This window comes from Gobius niger, assembly GCF_951799975.1.
Source record: "Gobius niger genome assembly, chromosome: 16".
Taxonomy (NCBI): domain Eukaryota; kingdom Metazoa; phylum Chordata; class Actinopteri; order Gobiiformes; family Gobiidae; genus Gobius; species Gobius niger.
In genome coordinates this window covers 9,768,461-9,796,445 of record NC_136867.1, presented here as the reverse complement: position 1 = coordinate 9,796,445, position 27,985 = coordinate 9,768,461, and the positions used below count along the sequence as shown (strand labels likewise).

General features: G+C 42.9%; 1 protein-coding gene across 5 annotated transcripts; it reads right to left on the bottom strand.

The window, feature by feature from the left end:
* Window positions 1-6: 6 nt before the first annotated feature.
* LOC306975937 (serine/threonine-protein phosphatase 2A 56 kDa regulatory subunit gamma isoform) lies at window positions 7-27,985 on the bottom strand (the record flags this gene model as incomplete). Of its 5 annotated transcripts, XM_079573754.1 has the most annotated exons (16): window positions 27,669-27,985; window positions 27,496-27,555; window positions 25,367-25,511; window positions 8,651-8,850; window positions 6,700-6,810; window positions 6,291-6,383; window positions 6,073-6,203; window positions 5,867-5,926; window positions 5,644-5,752; window positions 5,510-5,563; window positions 4,909-5,079; window positions 4,553-4,680; window positions 3,882-3,983; window positions 3,710-3,782; window positions 3,107-3,223; window positions 7-2,338 (listed from the first exon to the last, which is right to left on the bottom strand). In XM_079573754.1, the coding sequence occupies exons 1-16, from the start codon at window positions 27,699-27,701 to the stop codon at window positions 2,204-2,206; spliced, it is 1,722 nt and encodes a 573-aa protein (XP_079429880.1). In that variant the 5' UTR covers window positions 27,702-27,985. The 5 variants fall into 5 exon arrangements, with proteins under 5 accessions (XP_079429880.1, XP_079429882.1, XP_079429881.1 ...); XM_079573755.1 differs by lacking the exon at window positions 3,107-3,223 and having other exon boundaries at window positions 9-2,338; window positions 27,669-27,981; XM_079573756.1 differs by lacking the exons at window positions 25,367-25,511; window positions 27,496-27,555; window positions 27,669-27,985 and adding an exon at window positions 17,785-18,012 and having other exon boundaries at window positions 8-2,338.

Here is a 27,985-nt window from a genome sequence, read left to right as displayed (position 1 = left end):
GTTGTTTTTCTTGCTATTGATGTTTTATTCTGTACAGAGGGACAATTTGTACAAAATTAATCTAGATATATAACACTACATGAAACGAGGTAAATCATATATACAATATTAAATGAATCGTATAGTACAGGTCACATACAAAAGGACACTTTAAGTTATTTTTTGGAAATAATATGTTAAAAGTAAAAGAGGCTGCAGTGAGCACAAGCCATCACTGAAGTCATCGCAACACGGATGAATAGTCAGCACAAAAATCATCTCACACAGCTCTTACTCATAAAATCCATAAAACATCTCTCTCAGCAAGCAAGACTGTTTTCTAAATGCAATGGAGTCTACAACAGAAGTCAGCGATGGCATTCCTCTGGGCTTAAGTACATGTTTAACATGGTTCTTCATTTACAGCTTTTGCATTCAAGCAAATACAGTTTTAATACAGGAGCATCAGTTTGTTCTCAGCACCTGCTTCTGAGGCAGGGAGCAGTCTGTCAGTTCAGAGTGCGGACCCACCGGGAGAAACCCATCCACACCAAGCTCCAGGACAACACACAATACAGGAGTGCAGACCAGCGCACTTCAAACAATGGTACTACTGACAGGAACAACGGGAAAATTAACGGTTCTGTGACTGTCGCACAATCAGTTGAATTAAAATAGCTTTTTTTTTTCTCTCCATGAAGCTTTACCATCAGAAGCTGCAGGTAAGACAAAAACAAACAGAGCTTGCAACACTAAATTCACACAAACATGACAACGTATGCATCTTAAAATATATATTCCTCCAGTTTTTAGGCAGCCTCATTATTCATAATAATATCAAACTGTTGCCGAAGCTTCCATTAGGAGAAGAGCCAGAGTACCATTGTTTAAACTGTCTTTCTGGTCCATTTTTGCTAAATTGCCAACAGAATGAAGGAAGCAAGCACAGAAAAGTAGCAACATATGGCACAAACCAAGCCGAAGGTGTTTGAGAGGTCCACTGGACGTTTTCTCCTCACCGGCGTCAGACCAGGCTAAGAACAGTCAGGCCTCAGTGTGCAGACACAAATGAGAAAAATACAACCCCAACCAAGGCAGGAGTCCAGAGCGAAATCAGCCCAACCACCTTGGCACTGTCCCAGGGCTGTCTCTGACAGTGTGCGGGGCAGACTGTTCCCTGTCACACAGAAGCAGGGCACAGGGTTTGGGACAGTGAGCCAGTCAGTCAGGTCTGGAATTCAGAGTTGATCCGATGCAAAGGAAGAGGGAACAATGGAACCAGCCACGTGGTGTTCTCAGGTTCCTCATTTACAGTAATGGTGTAGTAAAAGAAGCTGTTTACACAACTATGGGTCCAGCAATGTTTGTATGTTATTTTAACATAAACAATGAGAATGTGTATCTTCTCCAAATGTTTTATGCTTATTGTTTTAAATTGTGCCGAGTTTGCATGTTCTCCCCGAGTGTGGGAGGGTTTCCCCCATACACTCACAATGTGCAACAAGCATCCTCGCGCTCATTACTCCTGAGATCCTGGCTCTGGGTCTGGTGCCTGGGTGCTGCATGGCAGTTACCCACTGTTCCTGCCCTGACACACTGGTTTAAAGATCAAATGTAAAACGTTCCTACGTCAACAATATAGCCTACAAAACTACATTTCCGGGCTCATGTAAATAGGAAACCATTAACATGCCAATTTTAATAAATGGCTACTTTTAGTAAAAAGCATACACACTGTGTAATTTAAGATAGCTTAACTTATAACCTTTGTAAGTAGCTTTAAAAGTAGTAAATCCTCATATAACACTCCAGTTTGCCAGCATGCCTTATCCATTTATAAAAAGGATACTCCAGTGTGTTCGGAGATTTCACTTTTGTGCTATAGTCCATATGACATCTATTCAAAACACTGCCACAGATGAATGCTCTCTAAAAAACTGAAGCATTTTCCTGTTTGCAGGACCCGACTGTCATGTGAACAGCTCCTGTCAGAGGTGAACATCGGCGCAAACCACACAGTGAAAATGGCGAGGGCTAAAAGACATAGACAAGCCTCTTCTCCAACAGAACAAAACCTGAGAAAGTCTGAGGAACTGCAGGAATGACATGAACTAAAGAGGGCGGAACGGGGGCGGAGCCAGGCCACCATCACGGCGTAACCGCGGCGACACAGAGTTCATGGCTGTCGGATGTGGGAGGGGCATCACACAAGAGGCAGCGCCACCTAGAGTCCGTCGTGGGTGGTCAGCATTTCTTCAGCTCTGCGGTGGGACTCCAAGGCTTTCGTGGTGTAGATATCCTGAGGCAGCTCGGACTTCCGCCGCACCATAGGCCGCTCTTTCCTCTGCTCCAGATGCAGCTGAGCACACGGAGCAAGAGTTAGAAATGTTCACACAACACAGCTCATCACATAAACCAATACTGAAGCCCCAGAGGCTTTGTGTTGTGTCCATTTTACACTTACGGATTGGATGCTTAAGTGCAACAATGGTCTTTGCACTGCATGTATGGACGATGCTAAATTTGGAAGCCATCTCTGAACTGTTCTCCTACACAGGCAGCTGCAAACTCGTATGTTCTGGACAGTATGTCGATGGTAAGTGAAAATCACTTTTCACGCTTCCTTGTGGAAGAGACCAAGATGTGATGTTCTCGGTCATGACAGAAGGCAGCCTATGCAGCTAACAGCGGAGTTATTATTTCAAACTACAATATCAATGTAATCATGACTCTAACCCAGTTTAAGCAGCAGACTGCAAGAAGTTACAATCTAGACACAATGATGCCCTGCAGAATTCGTAGTGAGTGTAAATGGTGATTAACAAGTTGAGAATGAAAGGAGGATTTGTCAAATTATGTCAGACAAAAAACTATAAAGTGAACTTCAATGAAATACATGGTCAAATAACTGATAACATGCAAGAGGACAAAAGCACACAGAAGGATGTGATTCCAGTGTTCAGTCCAAGGCCACATTGGTCTTTAGTCACCAGGTCTGTTCTAACAACAACGGTTTACTGAACTGAAACAAAGTGCAAAACCAAAAGGGGGTAGGACCAACTGTATTGAACTTTGGAGCCTATAGCTGGCAGTACTGTGAAAGAGGACAGAGAGAAGGCAGGTTTACCTGAGTGGCGCCCTCCTCAACTGTCTTTTTTAACCTCTGAACATCTTCTATCAACGGGACATCCGTCTCCATTGCTACTGGACTATTGAGGTCAGAGGAATCAACATACAAAGAGAACTATGTGAACAGAAAGGGAAACAGAACACAAGGTGGAGAAGAGCATTGAGTGGCATGCAAAGAAGAACCGACTGCAAGCACAAATTCACTCTGCGAATGGACGACTGTGGGAAACTGACAGTATATTCATTCAACTAGGGCACTCAGCCTGCCTTGGGATTTCTTTTTTCTGTATCTTATAATATTTAGATTGTTGCAAAATCATTGTACAAAATAAACTGTATAATGTGATGGTAAATGACTTCTGCCTTTCCCCTCATCGACAGATTCAGAGACATCTTTGACAGTAGGTTGCGTTCACGACATTTGAGAGAATCTGTTGCCATAACTGCAGATGTTGGGAAGGGGAAATAGAGCAGGGGATTGTTCTCAAAAAGTCATTTTAATTGACAACAACATGTCACATGAAGGCAACCTATTCTGCGTCACAAAGAACAGTTTGAGTGTCACGATGCAAGCCTACGACGACAGCAGAGGGCGGCTCACCTGTGGATTGGATTTGGCAAGGTTTTCGATCTTAATCCAAGCCTCCTCGCGTTCTTTCGATTTCGCCTTCTCTCTGTGGAGCACACACACACACAAACACAGAGGGGGTTCATCACTAAACGGATCAGCTCGAACATGTCTAAAGCCTGGACTGTGGAGCTCTTGTTCTCACTTGTTTTTCTCGGCTCTGAACTGCTGCGTGCAGTCGTCAAACAGCTTCTGGTTCATCTCCATGAAGAGCTTCAGAGCGTTGTAGATCAGGCCGTGGATGGTCCTGGGCACAGGGGCGGAGAAATGACAAACATTCAAGAGCTGTGGAGGTTCTAGAGCACCGGCCACGTTGAAACACGCAACGGTTTGGTACAATTCGTATGAACTTTTTGAGATATGTTAACTTATGAGAAACGTTCCTGGAATATGGAAGTGTTTTAGCTGCTTTAAAGGTGTGGTAATCAAATGAATTTCTTATAGTAGAGTAAACATCATTTGGCACCATAGATCCACATTGTAAAGATGACCATGTGTGTGTTAAAAGCACTATACAGAGTTTAAAAATGTTAAAATTAAGCATTTTCCTCCCCTTACATGTTTCAGCCATGTCCTAATGTGTAGAATGAGCCCAGAACTATTCACCACAACTGCCTCTAAAATCCTGCACTGTCACTCAAAAAGGTGTTAATTCGGGTCCAAAGTGCCGTCATGCACGAGTTTAATAGAAACTGCAGTTACGCGTAAGACCTGAGGTGGCAGTGGTGAGTATAAAAATGTCCAACTTGCATCCAGTCTCTTTAAAGCTGCTTGAAGTGTGATAGTGAGTGTGTGGCTGATGCAGGGTGGCCTCACTTGTTCCAGTGGGTCTTGGAGTTGCGGTACAGCGCCGGGAACATGATGGGCAGGATCTTGGCTGCGTTGTCACTGATCAGACTCATGATGTACTCGTTGTTCCAGTAGTACAGGGCTCTCTCTGCCACCTAAACAACAAGGATGAAGCATGAAGTAAAACACTTTGGACATCGAGACGTAGCAGCACCGAAATCTAACGTCACAATCTCATGGATAAGAAATAATCTGAAACACTGGATATGTAAATCCAAGGTGCTGCGGAGTGTTATTATTATTTTTTTTGCATGAGCAGGTCGGTGACTGGAGCGGGGCATATGGCGGGTGGGTGGATGGAGCGGGTTGGAGACGGGTGGTACCTGGAAGTGCGGGCTGGACACACACTTGGCCAGCTGTCTGAAGAGAGGCTCCTGCACCTTTACGAACTCCGAGGGCTCGATCACATCCAGGATCTCCTCCAGCTCGTTCAGGAACATCACCTCTTTAGGACTGTGGGTCTTCGGCCAGTACTTGAGCAGAGCCATCACCACCTGCACAGTGCATTCAGCGTTTGTTTTTGTTTCAATAGAGCGGATTAAGACAGAGGCAGAGTGGACGTCATCGTTTTTAATTCAATAGTACTTTGTCTTATGTTTTTGGGGGGGGGATTTTTCATGCACTTTTGAATGTAAATCAGGTTTCAAGAATTAGTTTTCAGACTGTGGTTTTTTTTTTTATGTACCATAAATTCCAGACTATTTAGATTTACATTGTCTGGAAAAGATTAAATAATATTTGTCATTGAAAAAGTTGTAATTGTCTCTCTGCCTAGACGACAAGATCTGTTTTAGGGCAAAAAATTAAATAAACTCACAGATACTTGATCAAATTCACAACCATGACTAGGGCCTAATATTACTTCAGTAAAGGAAGGGAAAAAAATATTCTTTCCTACAACATTCAAGCAAGAAAGCGACGTACCGGCTCGGTCAGAGTGCTGTCCTTTTCCAGAAACTGCACGACGCAGTAGGCCAACTGCAACACACACACAATGAACTGATCAGACCCGCAGATCAGAAACACGCTTCATTTCTGGCTAACGTAGTGGGATTTACCTGTGGATGGTAGACACTGAGTGATTTGACTTTGTGCAGAGGCAATAGAACCTTCAACAGAAATATCTTGTGCTCTTCTTTTAGTGGTAAGGCAAATCCATTTATTATACTGCGCCACAGAGACAGATTAGAAGAAGTGAGGTTAAGTCCATGAAAAGTCCTTCATCTATAAAAGATTAGGATGAGGCGATGCCATGTGGAGCTTATAGGACAAAAGCCTTACCTCCCCAGTATCTCCAGCAGCTCTGCTATACCGTTGTGATGCTCTGTTTCGTAGATAAACCTAAAGGGATACACAGGGATTTCTTATTGTATAGGCTTAACTTTTTCTTCCCTTGTAAAATAGTATAGAACATACAGTATCTATCTATCTATCTTAAAAGAATGAAGTCTTCAGAGGCCATAACCCAAACAGGAATTGGGACTCACCTATAGAAAATATTATTGATCTGTTTCCTGATGTAAGCCCGCAGCCCCAGGAACTTCCCGTAGATGCGGTGGAGCGTGGTTTTGAGGAAGTCTCTCTCTCTGGGGTCTTCGCTGTCGAACAGTTCTAGCAGCTGCAGGACCCAGAGCAGCAACAGCGTCAACGTCATGTTTCACAACTGATCGGACACATCGTCAGTCATAGAGTCTGCGGCGCTTACCTGCATAACAAACTTCTGGTCGATATATTTCTTTGCTATGTTGGGCTGGAAATCGGGCGATTCTAAAAACCTAAGGAAAAATTCATAGACGAGCTGCAACACAGATGGGGGGGAAAAAAATATGTTAATAAAAAAAATATGTGGAAACAAATCCCACTCACAACCAGACTGCTTTAAAAATGTTTTTGTACAGATGCTCAGTGTGAGACAAAAATGCAATAGTCAGTTTTAACTGGAGCTGGAAGATGTGGGTTCTCGCAACATAATTTCCCATGCACAAGGTACAAGGCAGCTCGACTTCAGTTACTCGGCATGAAGTTTGTTTTTGACTATCACCTGTCCCATCTCCTCTTTGTACTGAATCACAATCCCAACTGAATATTTTCCTGAATGCAAGGCAGTCGGTCACCTGGAGATGTGGCCATGCAGCCTCCAGCGTGGGCTCGTCCTCCTCCGGGTCGAACTCTGCTCCGGTCGGGTTGGACGAAGGCGGAAGCGTCCGGAACATGTTCACAGCAAACTGCAGGTAAAAGTGGTTTAGAATGACTTCCATGTTCAACCAATTCATTTAAGAGACAATTACTTACAGCGAGATAGATAGAAAGTCATTACCGTAAATAATTTTCTCTGGAACAGTCAATTTTGATGTTACAAATAATAAGTTGCATATATAATATACAGTTCCTTTGATTTGGGGAAGTTTCTACTGCAGGCTAAAAAGGGGGTTTGTTAAATATAGTTTTGTTCTAGGGTTAAGTCTGTCCTCTGTGACGGCCTGAGGACTTGAGTCGACAATACTGTCAGTGTGTTCTGTTCCCGCTCTCTCCATGTGACTGCGCTGTGGGGCTGCTCCTGTCGGGTCGGTCATGGGACAGCGCAGGTGGCCTCTCGCACTTAGGCTACGTTCAAACGGCAGGTCTTATCGCTCAATTCTGATGTTTCTTTTTGTTGCAGAGTCGTCACATTTCTAATTTAACGCCACTTGGATGTGACCGCTTGTCTGAAGAAACGCATCTCCAAAGTGATCCGCGTGCAGAGGAGAGGCCGGTGTCATACGCAGCGTTTTACGAGGGAAGAAAGACTTTTTTTTTTTTTTTTAAGGAACAGGCCACCATTTTAAAGTACTCAGATATGTTCTTGCCTGAGCTTAGACGAGGTGATGCATACCTGTCTGGTCTTTGTGCGTGCCCTCAGTCACGCAAAACGGCCAAAGATGTTAGCATTTAGCCTCTCCCAATGTATTCCTATAGCTCCAAACGGGGGTGAAGTCGGAAGCTACCACGCTCTTCCACGGGCACGCACAAAAACCAGACAGGTACGGATCAACTCGTCTAAGCTCAGGAAACAACATATCTCAGTGTGTAAAAACGATGGCCTGTTCCTTTAATAGTTGTGGCCTTTTGTGAGGCAGTAACAGTATATTAATGGTTTTGCAAAAGGTCGTACACATCAGATTTAGGACCACACACACACACAAGATGCCTGGGTTGTATTTGAAGGAAAGAAAAATGCCTCTGTATAATTCACACAGTTATGAAAAGATCAGATACAGGTCGCACACGGGTAGATTAGACACTTTGGATTGCAGTCTGAACGTAGCCTTAAGCTTTCTGTCAATGGGAAAAGGTCAAAGTAGGAGATGCATCATGAAACACTATCCGAAGTGTCATAGTCCAGTTTAATCAAGGTTTAAACATAATCACAGTACAACATTGCTGCTTGTCGTTTGCCAGCATCTAGTGCAATTGTCATTATTCCAAAACATAAAGTGTTTAATAACTGATTTTTCTTATGTTGGTCAGACTGAACCAGAGCAATGGACTGTTTTCCATGAGGTGAATTCCAGGCCTATACAGTGCGACTATTGTGATACTCTGATAAAGCTATTAGTGGTACATCCATAAGGTGACCCACACCGAGTAGTAATCACACAGACCATTACTGCACATGGAACTGAGTGTCATACATAGCACACATACACATTCTAACTTAAAGCCACAATGGGGAACATTCCAGGTTGTTTTGTTACACCAGAAGTTAAGAGTAAAATCAAAACATAAACTAACCAGCCAGCGATACCGAACGTTCTGCTACTATCAGCAGGACTCTAACAAAGCTTGGTAACCAAAGTAACCACATAAAACATTTGGAAGAGGAGCTAATTTATGAAGCCTCATGTTTGGCCGCCCTTTCGTCAATGCCTCTAATATTCATTACGAGTCATTATTGATCACAGAAGGCTTGGATTAGCATAGGAACCAAAAACACAAACATGGCGACAAAAAGTCAGTCTAGCATTATATCGGTGTCCTTTCGGCATATGCAAAGTTCAGAAGTGGTGCTCGTGGGGCTGTACTGACCATGTGCACGACCTCCGGGTAGATGGGCTCGGTGATGACGTTGCGGTTGTGGGTGATGTACTCCACCATCTCGCTGAGCGCCGCCCGCTTGACCTCCTTCCACTTGAGGTCGCTGAGCGGGTCGGACAGGAAGTCGAACAGCACGCAGCATTGCCGCAGCTTCTGGATGAACAGCTTCTCCTGCTCGGCTGGCGCCACATCTACACACAGACAATTACACAAGTTATTCGTTTGGACTCACGTGAAAGGATGCAGCGGCGATAAATACTGCTCGGTACTGTTAACTTGATGTGTAATGATATCTAGATCTGAGGGTATAATGGCAGGGGCTTTATCATTTAACAGAATCCGAGAATGTGTCATCTGCAGTTTGCAAGAGGTGTTCCTCAGATTTGGTCAACTCCAGCGGTAAATGTAAGAAGTGAAAGACTTGAGGTGATGTGGGTGACAGTGACGGTAGATGTAGACCAAGCGGAGGCCAGAGCTGCTGAGGCTGAAAAAAGAGGGAGAGAGATTTGGGAGGATCTGGGTGAATAAGCTGAAAGGAGAAAAACTATGGACTGCCTGAGCCATGTCATTTTGAGACTTTAATGCATTATTTGCGTTGAAGCTTTGTGATTGTGGATTCTAAATGTGCATTCAACATAAGGATTCATGTAAAAAATGTTTCAGTAACAGCGATGCTTCATGAGACCTCTATCCACTTTCGAGAAAATGATTTCTCAGCGTCAGCATAAAGTAACTAAATGATTTCACGGCTTCTCCTTTCATTCAGGACATCAATAATTAATCATAAAATTGCAATGCATTGTCTCACAATAGCTGTAAAGCCGTGATTGACATCAGGCTCTAGTATCATGCAACTTGCCGTGCGGATTTTGCTTTATTATAGTATAGATATATTTAATTATTAAAGCTCTTCAGACCCACACTGAACAGGCTGCTGCTGTAACGGAACATGCATGGTCTCCTATTACTCGACTGTTCAAGGAATGTAACAGCGGGGAGTGAGGTACATTCGCTTTACCAATAAAATGGCAAATTCAAAATCATTCACTAACTTAACAGCCAGTTAGTTTAACCAGATCACCAAATATGTTTGGACAGGGGAGGCATCCAGAAAACCAGGCTGGCTGGTTTCATCTGATAAAAGCTGCAGACACATACAGTAACGTTCCGGTGGATCTACAACAGGGCTGAGCTAAACACACACAGAATCCCAAAGCAGTGGATTTATTTTGTGCAAAACTGCAAGTCAACACAGGCATGTGATTAATTCAATTATTTAGAGTTATTTCCCACTCGTCTTCAAAGCAGAACTAAGTAACTCATGCCCCTAGAGGCCATAAGCGCCACTGCAGGGGTCGTAGTACGTTGCATTTTTTTACTCATTAATTGTCTGTGAGAGTAAATACTACGCTGACAGAGAAGACAAAGGAAGAGAGGGATATTGTTCATCCAATTACACAATGGAGTTTTTTTTAAAACTCAAACTTGGCTGTAAATACTGTTTAAGTGGCGCTAGCCCGCAGTTAGCTTTGCCCATTAGCCTGTTAGCTTCTTCTTCGTGATTCCATTAGTGTGTGTATTACCCCCAGAGGGACTATGGAAAGGATTTTATAAGCCAAGTTACTTAGTTCTGCTTTCAATAGTCAGTCTATGAGAATGATATATTACTAGGGTCAACTGGTCAGCTGCCATCTGTGTTTACACATGGCATGGTGGGAAAATGTACGGAGTGTCATTAGTGGAGAAAGGCAGGAGATTTTGCACATCAATAAAGTTGGAGGCGTAGGATTCTGGCGCGTCATTAGTGTCATAAATGTAGCACATGTATTATATCAGAGTAATAAATATAGCAACTTTATGGATCTAAATAATTGTCAAAATGGTGAGAATAAATGCAGTTTTCCGGCCGCATTTTGATGCACATATACGTTTTTCTACCTTCATCAGGCCCAAAGCGCTTTACAGCAAGGAACCAGTCACCCATTCATTCTCAACGACAGTGTACACCTTTGGCTCCCCATCGGTATGGCCCTGAACATGACTAAAACTAAATCTGCAAGCACCGCTGATGGTTTTAGGCACACCAGAAGTCTGTGGTGTCAGATGAGCAAGTTTTCAGTAGACATTTGAATGTGGCGCACTGCGGGGGCTGACACTCGTACAATGTAAGCCATGCGGAAATGCAGAGGAGAGACGTGGGACAGGACATGAGCCCAGCACAGGTTTGACTCACAGCAGCATTCATTTCAGACCTTAATTCTTTTAAGGTCTGTCCTGCTTATACTGAAAGAGACATAATTAAATTCCAACAAATACACGTGTCTTTTCAGTGTCTTTAACAAGAGGAGTACCACTGAAATCCAGAACGGCTAAGTTTTGATGGAGCAGTGTGCAGCGGTAAGATCTGGCCTGGCTCACACAACATCCCCAAAACCTGAAAGGCTAACGGTTCGATTGTGAAGCGGATAAATACGTTGCAACACGAAATCCACCCAAAGCAACATTAACGGCCTGCCACCACACAGCTGCCGAACCTTATAATTAGCAGCGGCTGCGGGCTGCGACATGAATAACACGGACAGACTCGACTTAATCAGGATCAATGTCATAGATCAGATGTGCACGCGGCCCCCGCTCCGCACAAACCAAACAACATGGCGGCTCGTCCTCTTCCAGTCCATTCTCTGCCGGCGCTTCAATCACCACATAACCAAATAAGGCCGACCGGGGGGGGGGGGGGGGGGGGGGGGGAGCGTGATTATGATGAATGAAGCGGCGCAGGGTTCAAGGGGAAGAAGCTGCAACGAGAAACACCGCGGCGTGCAAACCAGAGGCAGGCATGGCCCACTTTCACAACCCGCTCAAGCCCACACCGTCAGAGAGGAGCGCGTAGTGAAGCGTTGCAGTATAGACACTGCTCGGGACTACCTAGCTCAAGGATTTACTACATACAGTTCCAGCAAGAACTTGGCCCGCTGTTTTTCGTTTACTCCCGTTTCTGTTTTCCCCCCATTCACCTGCACAGCCCTACCACAAGTCAAACACTGCATGTCGCACATCTCGAACACGCGCCAAACTCATTGAGCAGTGTGTGAGGGTTTACCCGCTGTGCCAGCCTACAGCGCACAGAGCAGTGTTTGTGCCCATCGAGTCTATTTACGACATCTATACGCTTCTAATCCCAGTGTGACACCATTACGTGAGGAACAGGGCGCCGCAGGCCGGGAGCTGGATATCCCAGCGTATCGATTGTTCTCAATTCCCCTCTGACGCTCACTGTTGCACTGGTTTAACCCACAGAGATGGCACAGGGTAGCAGTTCTGACCGAGAGTTTTTGATGACATTGGTAAACATTGAAAGCAACTGTTATTGTGTTCTTGGGCAAGACACCTCACCCACAGTGCAGATTTTGAAATAATTTTACTTGAGAGGAAGTAAAAAGTAGTGACCAAAAGAATAACTCAAGTAAGAGTAAAAAAAAATACATGGGGAAAAAGCTACTTGAGTATTGTGAGTATAGACAAAATGATTTGTTCTGGAGAATAAAGAACATGAAACACAACAAACACTACATCTACTTCATTTGCAACTTAAAAGACTGTGGAACGAGTAACATTGTTTTTGACACGAGAGTACAGAAATTATATTATTACTCAAGTAGAAGTAAAACGTACTTATGGTAAAACTACTCTAAGGGTACAATAACTTTTAAGAAGTTACTCGGGTATATGTACTTGAGTAACTACTTGCCCCTGAGAAAGTTATAACGCTATACTATGCTTTCTAAGAACCTCACAAAATATTAGGTTAATACTATAAGTTAACCTAGTTTTAGGTAGAAAAAATATGCTTCTGGCAGATTCCTATGACTTACACCGGTTTTCATTTGAGATGTGATGGTTATTATGGTTATTATAAGCTACTGTTTTTTCAATGGGCTGTCCGTGTGTGCTATCCAGGTGAAACTCGGAAAATTACAATATCGTTTTTCTGTAATACAACTTAAAATGTGAAACTAATATATGATATAGACTCATTACATGCAAAGTGACATATGTCAAGCCGTTGTTGTAATTTTGATGATCATTTAGTCTTTCCCCTTCCAAGCTGTTCCACGTTTTCCCGATTTAAGTACAGTTTCGTGAAACGTTACAAGATCCAAGTCTAGTTACACAAAATGAAGCAACATTTTCAATACATTTTCTATATTGTGAAGCGTAATAACACCTGGAGAACTTCGACGATATTACTGCGCGGACTTCGAAGTGCTCCAGATGTTATTACGCCCCACAAAACAGTGCCACTTTTTATCCACTTAGAAAATCGACATGTTTAATTTTGTGTAACTAGACTTGGATCGTGTAACGTTTCACGTAACTGTATTTAAATAAGGAAAACGTGGAACAGCTCTGTAGCTTCGAACGCCACCTCAGGTTCGAGCTATACCTTTGCTGTGAAAGGCTAAATGCGTAAATGCGAACAACACCAAGCGCACGCACAAAGACCAGACAGGGTTAGGGTAAAAACATATCTCTGTATGTAAAAACAGTGGCCTATTCCTTTAATGTGCTTTGATAACATCCAACTTCTTTTGTTATTACCTTTTCAATGATGGTTTTCTGCACAACTTTCAGGTCAGTAGTCTTCCCCATGATGGTAAATTCTACTGAACCAGACTGAGAGATCATTTGCAGATGTTTTGGATGAACTAGCTGATGAAAGGGTGACATTTTGAGCTACAATATAGTCCCTTTTCACAATATTCTAATCTTCTGAGATTTTGAGTTTGGGTTTTTACAAGCTGTGAGCCAAAGTCATCATGCAAAGTGAGATATGTCAAGCCTTTTTTGTCATCATTTTGATAATTATGGCTCACAACTTGTAAAACCCCCAAACAAAACATACTCAACAACATTTTGAAAATGGACTGCAAGCCATAATCATCAAAATTATAACAAAGGCTTGACATATGCCGCTTTGCATGTAATGAGTCTATATCATATATTAGTTCCACATTTTAAGTTGTATGAAACAAATCAACTTTCTCACGATATTCTAATTTTCCAAGTTTCCCCTGTAGATGGGATAACCCACTAAATTAATAATTCTATTCAGTTTTGCAAAGTCAATTTTTAGGCTTCTAAATACTCCAACAAAAGCAGAACAATGAAAGTAACTAAATACATTTATTATATATAAATAAAAAAGGCAGCCCTTTCTTTGTTAACTACATGGGAACTCTTCAGTTCCCCTCACGCGCACTTACTCTGCTGCACTAACCTATGCAGCAGTGTGCGTTCGCCTCAGCTGGGGTTCAGGGGTCAGGGGTCGGAGTGGTGGTACCTTCCCTCGCTCCCGTTACATAAGTCCGTCTGAGTGGCTGTGTGCGCTCTAAACTTTCGGTGCGGTTCGAAAATACCCGGCGGCGGCGGCTTGTGTAACAGGGGCCGAGCGGAGCGGAGCTTCTAACCCTGATGAAGCACAATGTGACTCGTATTAATGCGAGAGTTAAAGGCGCAGACAAAAACAAAGAGAGCCTTATCCCACAGAGATAAAAAAGGAAAAAAAAGAAACGTCTAATAATACTGACCTCTGAGATGGGCTACAGGCTGACGGGACCGCAGACCAGCATCACGATTAATAGGAGCGCGGCACCATTTCTACTGGCAATTTTCTTGTGGCAGTGATTCATTTTTCAGATCAAGATTCAGTTCAGTGTACATTTTACACATGTACAGAAGCAGTAACATTGTTGATGTTCATATGACCGTCTAAATTAGGACTATTCGGATATTCGTTCTTTTACAGTGGACTTTATACTCCAAAAATAACTGCAGCGATTTGTAATTGCGACCGCTCATATTGCGAATTCTATTTTATTTCAGTTGATCTGGCAGACCCGTTAACCAGCAAAAGAGACCAATTCTTCCATTATCAGCTGTTCCAACCCAGGAAGCTACAATAGTTCTCAATCTTCTGACCGTACAGGAGCAGCAGGTGGCACCAGCAGTCACTTTGAAACACATTCTGAAGTCCTTTTGTTGGATGGAGGTAAACAAAGGGCACTGGTTTCTTTCATGGCCAGACAGAGCGAGCGCGTTTATGTTGATGTTCAAACTAGTCTGACTGCATTCATATATAATAATGTCTGCTAGAAGATAAAAAACCCTCGGCTCACCTTTCCCTTGTCACTCTCATCAGCCTCTTCAACGCTTCCATGTCATAAACGAAATGGGAACAACATCTAGAGAAACAGTGTCTACAGTTTGACGTCTTTCAGTCACAAAGTCAACTCGGAGAGATTCTCGGATGAACCGTTTTTGGTCTTTGATAGTAGTACTTAAAAAATTCTTTCTTTCTTTTCATTGCTTGTTTTGTTGCGCTCATGTGGCTTTTTTGGCGCATATTCGTCGCTTTTTTTGTGGTGTTTTTATGTTGCCTTTTCGTCACACATTTCTGTCACTTTGTCGTCACACTTTCATTGCGTTTTCATCCCCGTTCTCTGCTCATTTTTGTTGCTATTTTGACACTTTTTTCCAAGAAGCTTTTACATTTGGGTGAAGCCAAACTTGGAGAAAATGTGCTCGGTTCAGGTGGGGGTTAAAGAGATTAAAGAACATAAAGGAGGTTAAATAATGAAACAATGTGAGTGATTAAAAGTGCCAAGTCAGCTGCATCATGAGGTTAAGTGGATGAAAACCTGTATTTAGAATATCCTCAATGGAATCTACCTACCAAATAATAATAATAATAATAATAATAATAATAATAATAATAATAATAATAATAATAATAATAATAATAATAATAATAATAATAATAATAATAAAACAATAATAATAATACATTCGTTGATGGTTCCAATATGTCAAAATGTGCCCTTGATGGTGACATTTGAATTATTTTACCGAGACACATTCATTGAGTGCGGGAAACAATCAATTCCTCTTTATGTACCGTATTTATTCCGGACTAGAAGTCGCTCCGGAGTATAAGTCGCACCAGCCTTGGTAACTACCTGGGCATGGAGGCGTAACTGCACCATTGAAAAGCCTCTCCCGGCATCACGTTGTTCAAGCTCTCATTTGCAAACTCGTTCCTCTCGCTGTGGCCAGCTAGCTTTTAGCCCGCCATTAGATTTTTTCTTTTCTTCATTGCTGTAAGAGTAAACTCCACTTTTCGCCAGTCCCTCACAAGTGTCACTCACTCCAAACTTTCTTTCTAGAGCTCCCACCCCAACATGTGAAATTACATAATCTGATGTATAAGTCGCACCTGAGTAGAAGTTGCACCTCCAGCCAAACTATGAAAAAAGGTGCGACTTATAATCCGGATAATACGGTCATATTTTTTAGACATTTCTGGTGCGACGCGTCCTCACCCCTCACAGTTACATTTCAATCGCACGGTCAGCAAAGTCGATGGATGTTTGGCCCAAGGGCACAACAACAGTATCCATAGCCAGCCCCTGAGGATTGCACCACATGCTTACACTCCATGTCCTGAAAGACTGGATACTCTAAACTAGTCTTTTTTTTATATACTGTATGCAATCCTTCACTTTTTATTATTATTATTATTCTGTATACTCATGTGTATACTGTGTGGGCTATTTGTGGTCACTTCAAAGTAAGGTCACGCCACAATGGAAAATGTATATTCAAATTGACTGTGTGAAACCGTTAATTACAATTTGACTTTTTTGTTTCTTTTAAATGTACATTTACAATCCCACAAGGCACAATGGGTGAAAATCATCACTGCGTTTAACCACAGCTGAACCTGGACAAAAACAGAAAAAGGCGGCGAGTTGCAGTCACACAGAAAAGGGGAAAGTGACTGCTGGTTATTGGAGCTGTCAGTCAGTCAGTCGGCTGCGGCTCAATACGAGGGATCGATAAAGTGCCGAGGGCCTGAGCTGAGCCTGTCAACACGCGGTTCACATCACACAGTCACTGGGCTTAACATGCAGAGAAGCACCCTGACTGTGCTTTTTGTCCAAGTACGACGTGTGTACAGTAGTGTGGAGAAGTGATCAGACCAGTCGAGTTACAAGGACGTCAAGATGTTTAGAATGATTTGGAGAGGCGCCGCCACTGAACTCACAGATATCAGAATATTGGGTTTAAATGCAGTTAAGAAGCGCTGTTGTATTTGGATAATGGAGAATAATCTTACCTAAACACAGTACAGTGAGCCATTTTTTTACTTGGGTTATATATGTGGCAGTATGATGCCAAAAATCTCATGAATGTATTTTCATCATGATTAGAAATTCAACACAGACAACACTAAGATATTAAAGAATCATTATAATATCGCTCCAGATTAGAATAGACAGAATTGTATACCATGATCACAGTATAAAGATCAGAAAGGAGGAAATATTATAGCAATAACATAGACAGAGAGCTGGCATGGAAAACATATTGGGAGTGGACATTTTCAGGTTCTAAAGAACCTTTAGTTTGAGACTGAGGTAAGGGACAGACCAGGATTCTTAGGAAGAGATTGTGTGAATGTCTTGGTAACTACTGAGCCTATCCACAATGTTATCAAAATACAAGATATCCTCAGAAACTATTTGTAAATTCAAGGGGATTCAGTGCACAGTCCATGGTCGACATTTTTCCATCGACTTTGCCTTGGAACAGTAAGGGCTCCTTGCATGTTTTACCATATACAATTCCGGGCAAATTTCCCCATTTGCACTTTTAACCCTCACCTACAGTCACAAAACGCTTGTGGACATGTAAACAAATGCAGGCAAAAGGCAAAAAAAAAAAGCACCCAGCAGAGCTTTCCCTGTGCAATGACATCACTTCCTTTGACATCACAAGCTTGGCGGGGGGATGGGCGCTCAGCAGCTAGCTAGTAAAACCTGATTTTTTTTCCTAAATACATGTAGCTGCCGTTCTCTACACACACGCTCCTCACTGTGAAGCATTTGCCACCCTCCTCCTGACGGCTCCAGCCAGAAAGCAGCGCAGAAGCCGCACACGGCGAGCTCCTGAATGATGAAATGTAAACGAAGCATAGCAGCTCATAGCCCTTGCTCCTCCGCTCCCCCGGACAATACAGGAAGATCATTTGTGTGTGTGTGTGTGTGTGTGTGTGCGCCTACCTCTGAAGTGCATAAGCGCCACCGGCTGAAAAGGCCCGTTGGAATTGGGTGCGTCCATAACCATCCTGTCTCCGAGCTTATTGCATGTCAACATCTAAATCTCAACCCCGGGGAAAGGCGATCCAGCTCAGGACGAGAGGCCAGCCATTTTAGCACAAAAGCAGGGCAGAAAATGAAGCTCTCTGCTGCTGGAGGGAACGGGGCTAGTTAGTGATGTCAGCAGGCACCGAGCGCCGCGATTGGGCCGGGGGAGGCCAGCTCTGGAGCAATGGGAGAGAGGGCTGCGCGGAGAGCAGGGCGGTGATTGGGCGGAAGCGGGTGTAAGGGGGAGGGATCCGCTTTGGAATTTCAGTGCTGGCCCCGCCCCGCGCCTGAGCTCTGGCAGGGCTGTGAGGAGCAAGGAGCCTTCTGCAGATCTCAGATCAGCTTGAGGTGAAACTACAGAGGAGACATTACATTAGAAGGGGTTTTCTGTAATCTCCAGGACAATGGAGAGCTGAGGAGGTAATCTATGCATTCAGACAGATAAGATCCGAAACAGAGGGTATCATAGGAGGAGTATTTCTACAGAAACTGCCATTTAACTATACCATGGAGGGTGTTTTCCTGGTCAGAAGGTTGTATCAGCAAGGGCAATGTGGACAAAATTCTAAGCTTTGTGGTGAACCAGGAGGAAGTTTAATGCAATGATTTATTTAGTTAAGCGACAGATACCGAAATAATTTCTTCCTATGTTTTTTTCAAACATTTGTACAAACAATCACAATAAACAGATGTTGGTTTAAATAATCAAAAGAGGAATATATTTTGCATTTTCCCCGCAGAAGGCTGAGTATGCAGAGTATGTACTTTGATGCGGCAACATCCTGTCTGTGAGTGCAAAAGTTAGACACAGCTGGGTGCTCTGCCAACTTTTCTACTGTTACACAGTTCAAATGCAAAAAAAAACAGCACGGCATTAAGAAAGGGCTACGCACGCTCTGAGAGGCACATTTGCTGTATTGAAAATTTGGAAATAGAAGTAAACAGGAAATGAGAACAAGAAGCCAGAATATTAGGAGGGCAGACGCTCAGCAGTGACTCCAATTAAAGACACTCAACTAATAACAACCTGGAGTACAGCCGATACAGTGTTATGGTGAAGCGAATGGTCCAGTCCTGCAGTCATCTGAACTATAGCCTTATATTCTTAAGAATAACCCCCTCACACACACGCAGACAAAGCCCCGGGCCCCCACCTCCTGCATGTGATTTATCACAGGACACACAGAAGCACATTCACCCCGCGAGGTGCAGCTTTTCTCCTCCACACAACATCTCCACCACAAGATCCACAAGGGAGACAAATAACTTCATTTATGACACACAACACTTACAGGTGGAGGTCGACTGTTGGACATTACATATACTATCGTCTGTTTCCTTGAAGTACTAAAACTACTACAAGAATCATGCAGTGGACACACTATAATTTGTCCTACGCAGAGACATGACATATTACCACACTAACAGCAGCCTTCCAATATGTGTGAACTACAGTTTGTATTCAGGGCCTTCACACAGTGTTCCTGACATGAATAGACCACTTGAGCCTCATGAGTCACTGTCAGGTGCGACAACAGGGGAAGAGGACATGTCACCGGCGCCGGCTTTCACGAAACTCTTCAGAAAACCCACTCAAATATTTTGCCACTAAGACTGTAAGTAATTAAGTGGGAGGCGGAAGGGCCCAAGTTCAAAGTTCCTTTCTTTAGCTTTCTGAGACCAAGGTCTCCTCAAGTGCCACGTTACATTCCAGCGCCATGACAACCAGAGCGCCACTAACTCCTCACTAACTGTCCTCCTCACGACGTTCTGGGACGGTCGCAGCCAAACACAATCAAACTTTCAATATCTAACCAACCATGTTTGAACAGCCCCCTTCCATCCAAAATGAAGCAGTTTTGTGCTTAATGCCTGTTAAAAACAAAAGGACGGGGCTGAACTTGACATTTCGCTGCCATTTTACTAACATCATGTCACTTTTTCAGAAAGTTTGATGTCAGTAATGAAGAGCAGGAGTTTATACACGTGGTTCAATGTTGTGCTTTTGTTTTGAGAAAAATAACCAACAGGAGTGAAATATTAGGACCACTCGCCTTGGTTATTTTGTGATGACAGAGGAAACTTTAGACTTCATGCCAGTTTTTGATTCAAGTGAACAAGCCCAGTAATTACACATATTAGTCAAAACGTCTGCATTTTGACAGTCACAAGGCAAAGTTTACCACAGAATTCAAGCCAGGCCTCCATTACAATATTAACACAAACTGTCACTGAGCCAAACAAAAATCATTTTAGAGAGCGTGTCAGGGCTTCAAAGCGGCGCTTCCCTGTCGGTCCTGAAGATGGCAGCACAGTCTGACACACAAAGGACTGCTGTAACACAAGCCTGTCACTAAATGTTTCACCACAGTCATCAAATATGCATTTGTGCCCCACTGAGTTAAAACGTGCAGATTATTAGTCCGGTAATGATCACATCCTGTCACACGCATTGTTCACTCTTCTCTTATAAAACAACAGCTCATTCACAAAACACCACAAGGGAGTGTACACAAAGTGTACTAGACTAAATGGATACTCCGCTATTACCAAACAGGTCAATGATAAAGCTGAGTTTAATGATGTAACTTTGTTATGGACTCAATGACTAATCGAGATCTAATCAAAGATCATAAAAACTGCAGATATTGAAGAGGTAATAAATGCCTTTTTCAAATGTCTCTCTTTGGTCTAGCTGTAAAAGCAGAGATGTCTTCAAATATTTTCTGAAAGCATGTGATTCCTTGTTGATAAAAACTCATGATCTCACAATATCCAGTCTGGATTGTAAATTTGTCTGATTAAACACATCTGTGTAAATGTAGAGGCTAGTTCCCTTTTCATGTTCACTTCAGTGGTCGAGCACCTGTTGGTGATGTGAGATTTCAAAGATGACATTTAAGTCAGATGTGGCTGTCAGGAAGTCTCTCTTCCCTCTCTCCGCAGCTCTCCATTGTGTACATGGACTTTTTAAAAATATATATTATATGCTTGCTATACTGTATACTACACAGTCTTTTTTTGCTGCACCTAGAGTAACTTGTAGACTCTAGTCTGTGCATGTGGTATATAAAATAGGTGCGCAAACTGAGGCCGAGGAAGTTGTGGGAGGGCTAATTTTAAAGCTCTGACTGAACTATTTTCTGGTGAATAAAAGAAGCAGAAGTATCTATCACTTTTGATGCCAGAGATCTAAATTTTAGAAGTGCTTTTCACGTATACAGTATGTAATATGTAACAATATGGGTGTTACAGATTAAAAACACCCAACCTTCTTGCTGTGTTCGATTTATCACTTAATAGGTAAAAAATGTCACTATTCTCTTAGACTTGGTCACTTTGATGATATGGCCCATAAGCACTTAGCTTTACAAAGTCATTAACAGTATGTGTCTTCCAAGAGCTCCTACTTTGAAATGGTATGTTGTGCTATCATACAATAGTAAATAAACAGATTCACGCCTGACCAGAGGAATGGCCCAGCAGCCTCTAAACGATGATGAAGATTCACATTATGAGCGGTACATTATATTAATGCTGTTGGCACGTGTGCAGCCGACAGCGCATGTTGTCACGAGTGTATGAGAGCAAACCAGAGCGCGAGTGTGGCTTACAGGAAAGCACTTAGGCCAGATCCTGTCTGTAATGCCGAGTGTAAACAAAGAAGCCATGAAAGATTGATGTAAATGTTCAAACCTCAACCTCACAGTCCAATATATGCTCTGACCGATTCAATGAGGACACGACACAGCAGCAACGTTCAGCGTCACCAACGTGATCAACTGGTTGCCAATTGCAAGATGAATCGAATCAGACAACATAACAAATAAAATTAATTAAGGTAGGCTTTACCCGAAAGGGAAATTTGTCCTCTGCGTTTGATGGGCCAAGCTGTCAGGACCAGAGGGCGACCGCAGTGCCCTATCTCCAGTAATATTATTGATCAATTATTATCTAATAAATCCTGTAGTTAGAAGGTGTCAAATACAGATGCACCAATCCAGCTTTTTCACTTCCAATACCGATATCAATATCCAATAACAACCGATACTAAGAGACTTTCTCTCAAAGTAGCTGCTTTGAGTTAAAAATCAAATGGTCCTCTTTTTTTGTAACAAGTGATCAATAAAGTCTTTCTTGTCTTATCTAGCAAATGAGATGTTACAGCTGCCAGTCGTCTCACCAGCCCAATCAAGCTCCAGGACGGGTCAAAATACGTTAGTTTCCCGGCCAAAACGGGACATTTGACAGATGTGATCAAGGGGTTTTCTATGAATAAATGATAATGGAAAAACAACCAGATCACGGGGCTTTTCTACATATCCTTGGCTACATGACCTATTAACTCTTAGGTCACATAAACAACATTAATCTGATCATTTCAACTAAATGTGTTATATGAGTTATTCACTGAGACCTTCAACAGAGGCCAATGTTATTGTATTACTTGAGGGAAAAAAGCAAGAGTGATTCAGCGATTGAATCAGCATATTCACCTAGATTAAGTTGGTGAAAGTTTCATTTGTAAAACGGTGAGAGCAAAAACAGGTATCGGTTCAGTATCGCATATTTGGAATTGATACCCGACAACGTGTGTTTTCCAGTATCGGCTGCAATAGCCGATACCAGTATCAGATTGTTGCATCCCTAGTGTATAGTGCTGTGCAAATCAAAACATAATTAAATCATCGGCGACAGGTCTACAGTCTCCTGTGGCAGAAAAGGCTCACGGTTTGGAGTTTGAACTTGAAATAAAATGGAAACTCTTTTGTGTTACAGTTGAGTGCCTTCATTTATTGTTTTAAGCTGAGATTTATTGGGAAACACCTCATCAATCAGACTAGTAAAAGTCGTATGGATTTGTTTTCAATTCTAAAAAAAATACATTTGAAACAAAATCAAGTTTGATCAACATTTGCTTCGTTACCATTCCAAGTTTATAGGTTTGGACATCACTCATTCACGGAGAAACAGATTTGGGCTCCAATGGTATCTGAATGTTTCGGCCAAAATCCGCCATGTTTGTTGGGAGCAGCATTGTCTGTAGATTTACATGAGCTAAAACGATATCAAAGTAAACCTCCTCGGTCTGAGCTCTGACGTTGGGAGTCCTCCAAAGCGGCTGGAGATACAGCTGATTGCGCATCATTTGCATTCGGGATGAAGCTGATGGCCAGTCTCTATAAATTATGTAACAAGACGAACCTCAAGGTTAAAAAGGTGCTTCTAAGGATCCACTGAGCCTATGAATTCTTTATATAATTCCCTTCATCCGCGTAGCCGCAACATGCAAAGCTACTGAGAGGTCAACAGGCATTTCATAAACACAGGGCAGAGGTCAGAGTTATCCCAGCAGCAGAACCTGTACTTCTGTGGGCTTTAAGTTTACGACACTCCACCTTTAGACACATTTCTAAAATCAAGAGTGTCTTTTCCCACTTCTTTATCAGAAAATCTCACTGGAGACTATACTCTGTTTTCTCTCATGAACCTCTATAAACATGTTTCAAAACAATAACTGTGGGTCCGTGTTCACACACGCCCACACCATCAGCCACTAACAATGATCAGCTGTTCAACTAACTTTACTCCCATGACAACAGGCATCAACCTGCCAATGTGCTGACACTTCCCTGATGCTACACTATGGTCACTCTTCTCTCTCGTGATGAAATACTGTGACGCTAACATGTGAGGTGAGGAGAGAGAAGCTTTACTGCGTAGCAGGAAGGGAATGGGGCAGAAGAGAGACGTACCTTGATGATATAAAGTTGAGCATTTAGCCTCATGCAGTGCGTATATTTATTCTTTCTTCTCGCAAAAGAGGCATGAACACGAGACTAGTTCGGCCCGAGGTCGGCCGCCTTCAACCCACACACGCTCCGCCTCATGGTGCGGCACAGGCCGCCCCGAGATCACCTGTTTCAGCCTGACTTGGAGCGGCTGTTTAGATCGGCTCAAACTGCTGCAGTTGTGTTCAAAAGTGCTGCTCTCTAACTACAGAGCCTCTGTGAAAACTACGCGTGTGGCAATATATAGATTTTGCAATATATCACAATATTTTGCGGGACAATATGATACTGATACTCTTGATTCCGATATTGATACTTTTGATGACATCATGCATATTAATTACCAACATCATGCATATTAATGAGGTAGCAGCGCTCCACAGTTTTCACAGTGAATAGAGTCCAATAATGATCATGAATTCAGTCAGGACCAGGGGCGTAGCACCAAATTCTGGGCCCTAGGTACAAACGATCTTTTTGGACCCCCCTCATATTTCTTGTTCTTTAACCACATAACAGTGGTTTGACAGTGCAGTTGATTTATTTTCTATTATAACTTTATTATATACAGCGACCTAAAAATCTAGATTAGTCCTGGATACATAGTTCATTGTTTTGTTTTTGTTTGTTGTGCACTCGATGTTTGACTTGAAATTTCATCTGGATTGGCTTCAGGTACAGAAATTGGATAATCTTCAATCTCAGTAGTGATATAGATATTTAAATTGGTGGTGGAATATTCTGCATGCATAATTATTAGCAGACCACATTAAACAGGACGACTGCACCAGGGACATGGGATATTTGTGCTGGGAATAACACATGTGTGACTTTAAAGTAGGCATTAAAATGCTATTTTGCAAAAAAGAAATCTTATACTATATGTTGTCTCATGAACAAAAAAGCTCAAGGGCTTCAGCCTCATTTAGTCTCGCACCATATTTGAAGCCAGCTGAACCATTTGGCACATTTTTAAATTCATCCATCATTATTGTTTGTGCAAAATTCTGTCTAGCAACCATTGTATTTCAGCCCGGTTGTGTTCAATTCTTATAGTATAAATTATGAGGAAACTTAGAAAGTACAATACAGAACGCTTTTTGCAGCACTTTTTATGGGCCCCCACCCTGCTCTGGGCCCTGGGTACACAGTACCCTATACCCCCCCAGTCCGACGCCCCTGGGACCAATAGAGGGCAGCACAAGTTTACACACTTGGGCCAAACACTGTCACACTAACATATTAATTTTAATTTGTGGTTGATTTATGTCTTTTGAAATAGGAGGGTGGTTTCTTGTTTATTTATATGTAAAAGAAGTGATGTCACTGACAGATCTATGGCCTATTTTCATTTAGGGATCATTCATTCACTTACTTAAGAAAATGGGGAACAAAGCACATATAAACAAACATAAATGATGAATAATGTGTAGTAAGTTGCATGTGGTTGTTTTAAAATTGTGATGTCCTAAAAGTGAAAACGCCCTAAAACTGACTCAAAGTAATATCTACAGACACATGCATACAGAGTTCCTGTAGCAGACACTCTTTTGGGCCCCCCCAGGAAGTCCCACTTTGGGAACCATTGCTATAGCAGTTGGTAGACATGACTGTATGCGATGTGTCCACTGGGCAGCCTAGGGGTGTCCCCTAGGTATGCTCGGGGTGTGTGAGGGTGGATATTTGGTCGTGACCATTGCACATACCTACGATGGGGGTGAGTTTCTGCAGCTCTCTGTTCGCACTCAGGGGGAAGGAGGAAGTGCTGAACCTCTTCTCACGCTTCATGGCCGAGTGTGACCCCGGCTGCTTCATCCTGAGCAGCTGGGCGGCCGGCGGCACCTTCTTCCCCTGCAAAACGAGAGGCATGAGTCCCAGTACCAGAGCCCAGGTAGTTCACTGCCCCCAGAGTACACACAGGACGGGACAGGGTTCACTTTACCCCCCATCTCTCCCGAGCTCAGAGCGGGATGAGGGAAGGAGGGAGGCAGGGAGGAGGGTGTCACGCTTAGGCTCAGGTTGCTTTCCGAATCAGATCAGGTTGTTGTGAGAGGCAACTTGATAGCATTGAGTGGTGTACAGTACAGGGGCATTGATGGACACAAGGCTGGAGCAGGGAGAGGACTGATAAAGCTGTCAATGGGACAAACAAGCAGGGCCAGGAGTCAGACAATCTGGGCTGTACAGTACCACACTTGCAATATTGACAAAAATCATCACTATCTTATCTTCTCATGTTGATAGATATCTGACAATAATAGTCATCTAGGAGTGGGCAACATGCAGAAAAAATATTATTTTCTTTTATATAATTGTCTGGATATTCTTTGAAAATCATCAGAATTGTTTGCATTATTTTTACGGAAGAGCGAGCAAAAACTATTGACTGTGCTGAAAAGTTTAGTGGAAAAAGTCCAAAGTAAGTAGTCTTTGAACAGTTGTGGACATGGAGTGCAGAGAAGAAAGAAATTAATATTAAGAGAAAATTATCCCCAACTGGATTTTCGATTTGTTTTGCATTAGAAGTATTGTGAGGTAGTGGGAGGTCTCTTCGTATACAATCGTCCCTTCCCAAGGGGTCATCAAGAAGACTTCAATATCCCATCTGGATTTACTGGACCCACCTCAACAATCTGTCAGGGAGAAGGATCGCCCCTGGGATCTTAGGATCTTACTCACTCGCAAAAGCCACATTGGACAACCCGCCACCCCTGTAGGGAGAGGGTCTGGCAATGGGGCCTCAATCCTAATGATCCTTTCCTATTCCTATGGGTTGTTGTAACCAATTTGCTGTAATTCGTTGGATCCCCGTCAATCACTCTGAGACTGTCCAATTGGAGGAGCGAGGGGGAAGTGTCTGTAAGTATAGAATCCAAGACTCTATTCAATCATGATGGAAGATGAATGTAAGACTTTCTTTTGTTGTCTCAATCAAATATCTGTGCATAAGTGTCATATATATATTTTTCCATATACATTTGTGTAGGGGAATGGCACAAACAAGTGTGTGTTACCATTACAATGTACCTGAACTGACTTGACAATTAACTATTTGCTTGGTTTCAGCTTTTTATATAGCATTTGGGCTTGCGTCAAACTTGGTACTTCATATTCTCATTTCAGATAACATCTTGTTGGCTAAATATCTCCCCATGTCCCAATAACACAAATAGCTCAAATAGCTACAACAATGGCTCGCATTATCCTCACAATCCTAGCAGAGCACATAGGCAGACCTGGGATCGATGTGTGTTGTACTTTAGGGGAAGAAACAAAACAAAAAACAAAGTCATGAGATCATTCTGGGCCTGTCACATGAGAGAGAGCACTGAATTAAAAAGTACAAAACAGCCTCATTAAAGTTGCAAAAGTACATGAAGAAGTAGTGTAGCCATGTTGAAAAGTGAGTCCGTCCACCCGTCCATCCACCCGTCCGTCCGTCCGTCCATCCACCCGTCCGTCCATCCATCCATCCATCCATCCATCCATCCATCCATCCATCCATCCATCCATCCATCCATCCATCCATCCATCCAGCCATCCATCCATCCATCCATCCATCCATCCATCTACACTTTAGATGGACAAGGCTATTTCATAATATTAGTGTAGTACTCACTTCACGCCAAAAGAAAAATATTTTGTCTATTTTGATTGTTCAAAAGCCCTACATAAGCACATGGCACAACAGGAAACAACTGTTATTCAATAGCACTTTTCAAGAAAGTTCATAAAAAGTCAGGAGATCAGGACACTACTGGCGAATTAAGTCCAATAAGCAATAAACATGTATCAGAATCTCATGCAATTCAATAAGAAGGCATGCGCAACTTACATCTTGGTCTGTGGGCCCATTCTTGCTGGATTTCTTGGATCTTCCAGACTTGGAGGACTCCTAAACAAAATGCAAAACAAAGATATGAACTTTGCCAAACTAGATGTAATGCATGCTAAAAGGCTCGTAAACACCACACTACCATGAGAGAGGAGAGTCCAGGAGAAGTTTACCTTGTCCTTGTCCTTCTTGCTCTTATGGGGCATGCTGCTGAGGCGGGAATCCCCAGCGTGTCAGCAGGTCCTAATGAAGTGCACAGAACAAGGCTGCTACACAGACGTCTGTTCAGGGAGCTGTTCCGCCTTAACCATCCCCACAACATGTGACCGGGCCCGGGCTGCGATCAGCACATGTCACCCTACTCCTGCTCCGGCGCTGGCTCTGCACCGCAACTCGCGCTCCGCCGAAAACACAGGACTCTTCATCACACGGCACCGCAGCTGCACAGAGTCCTCCCTGCGCTGATGCTCAGGCGCCGGGCACGACTCTG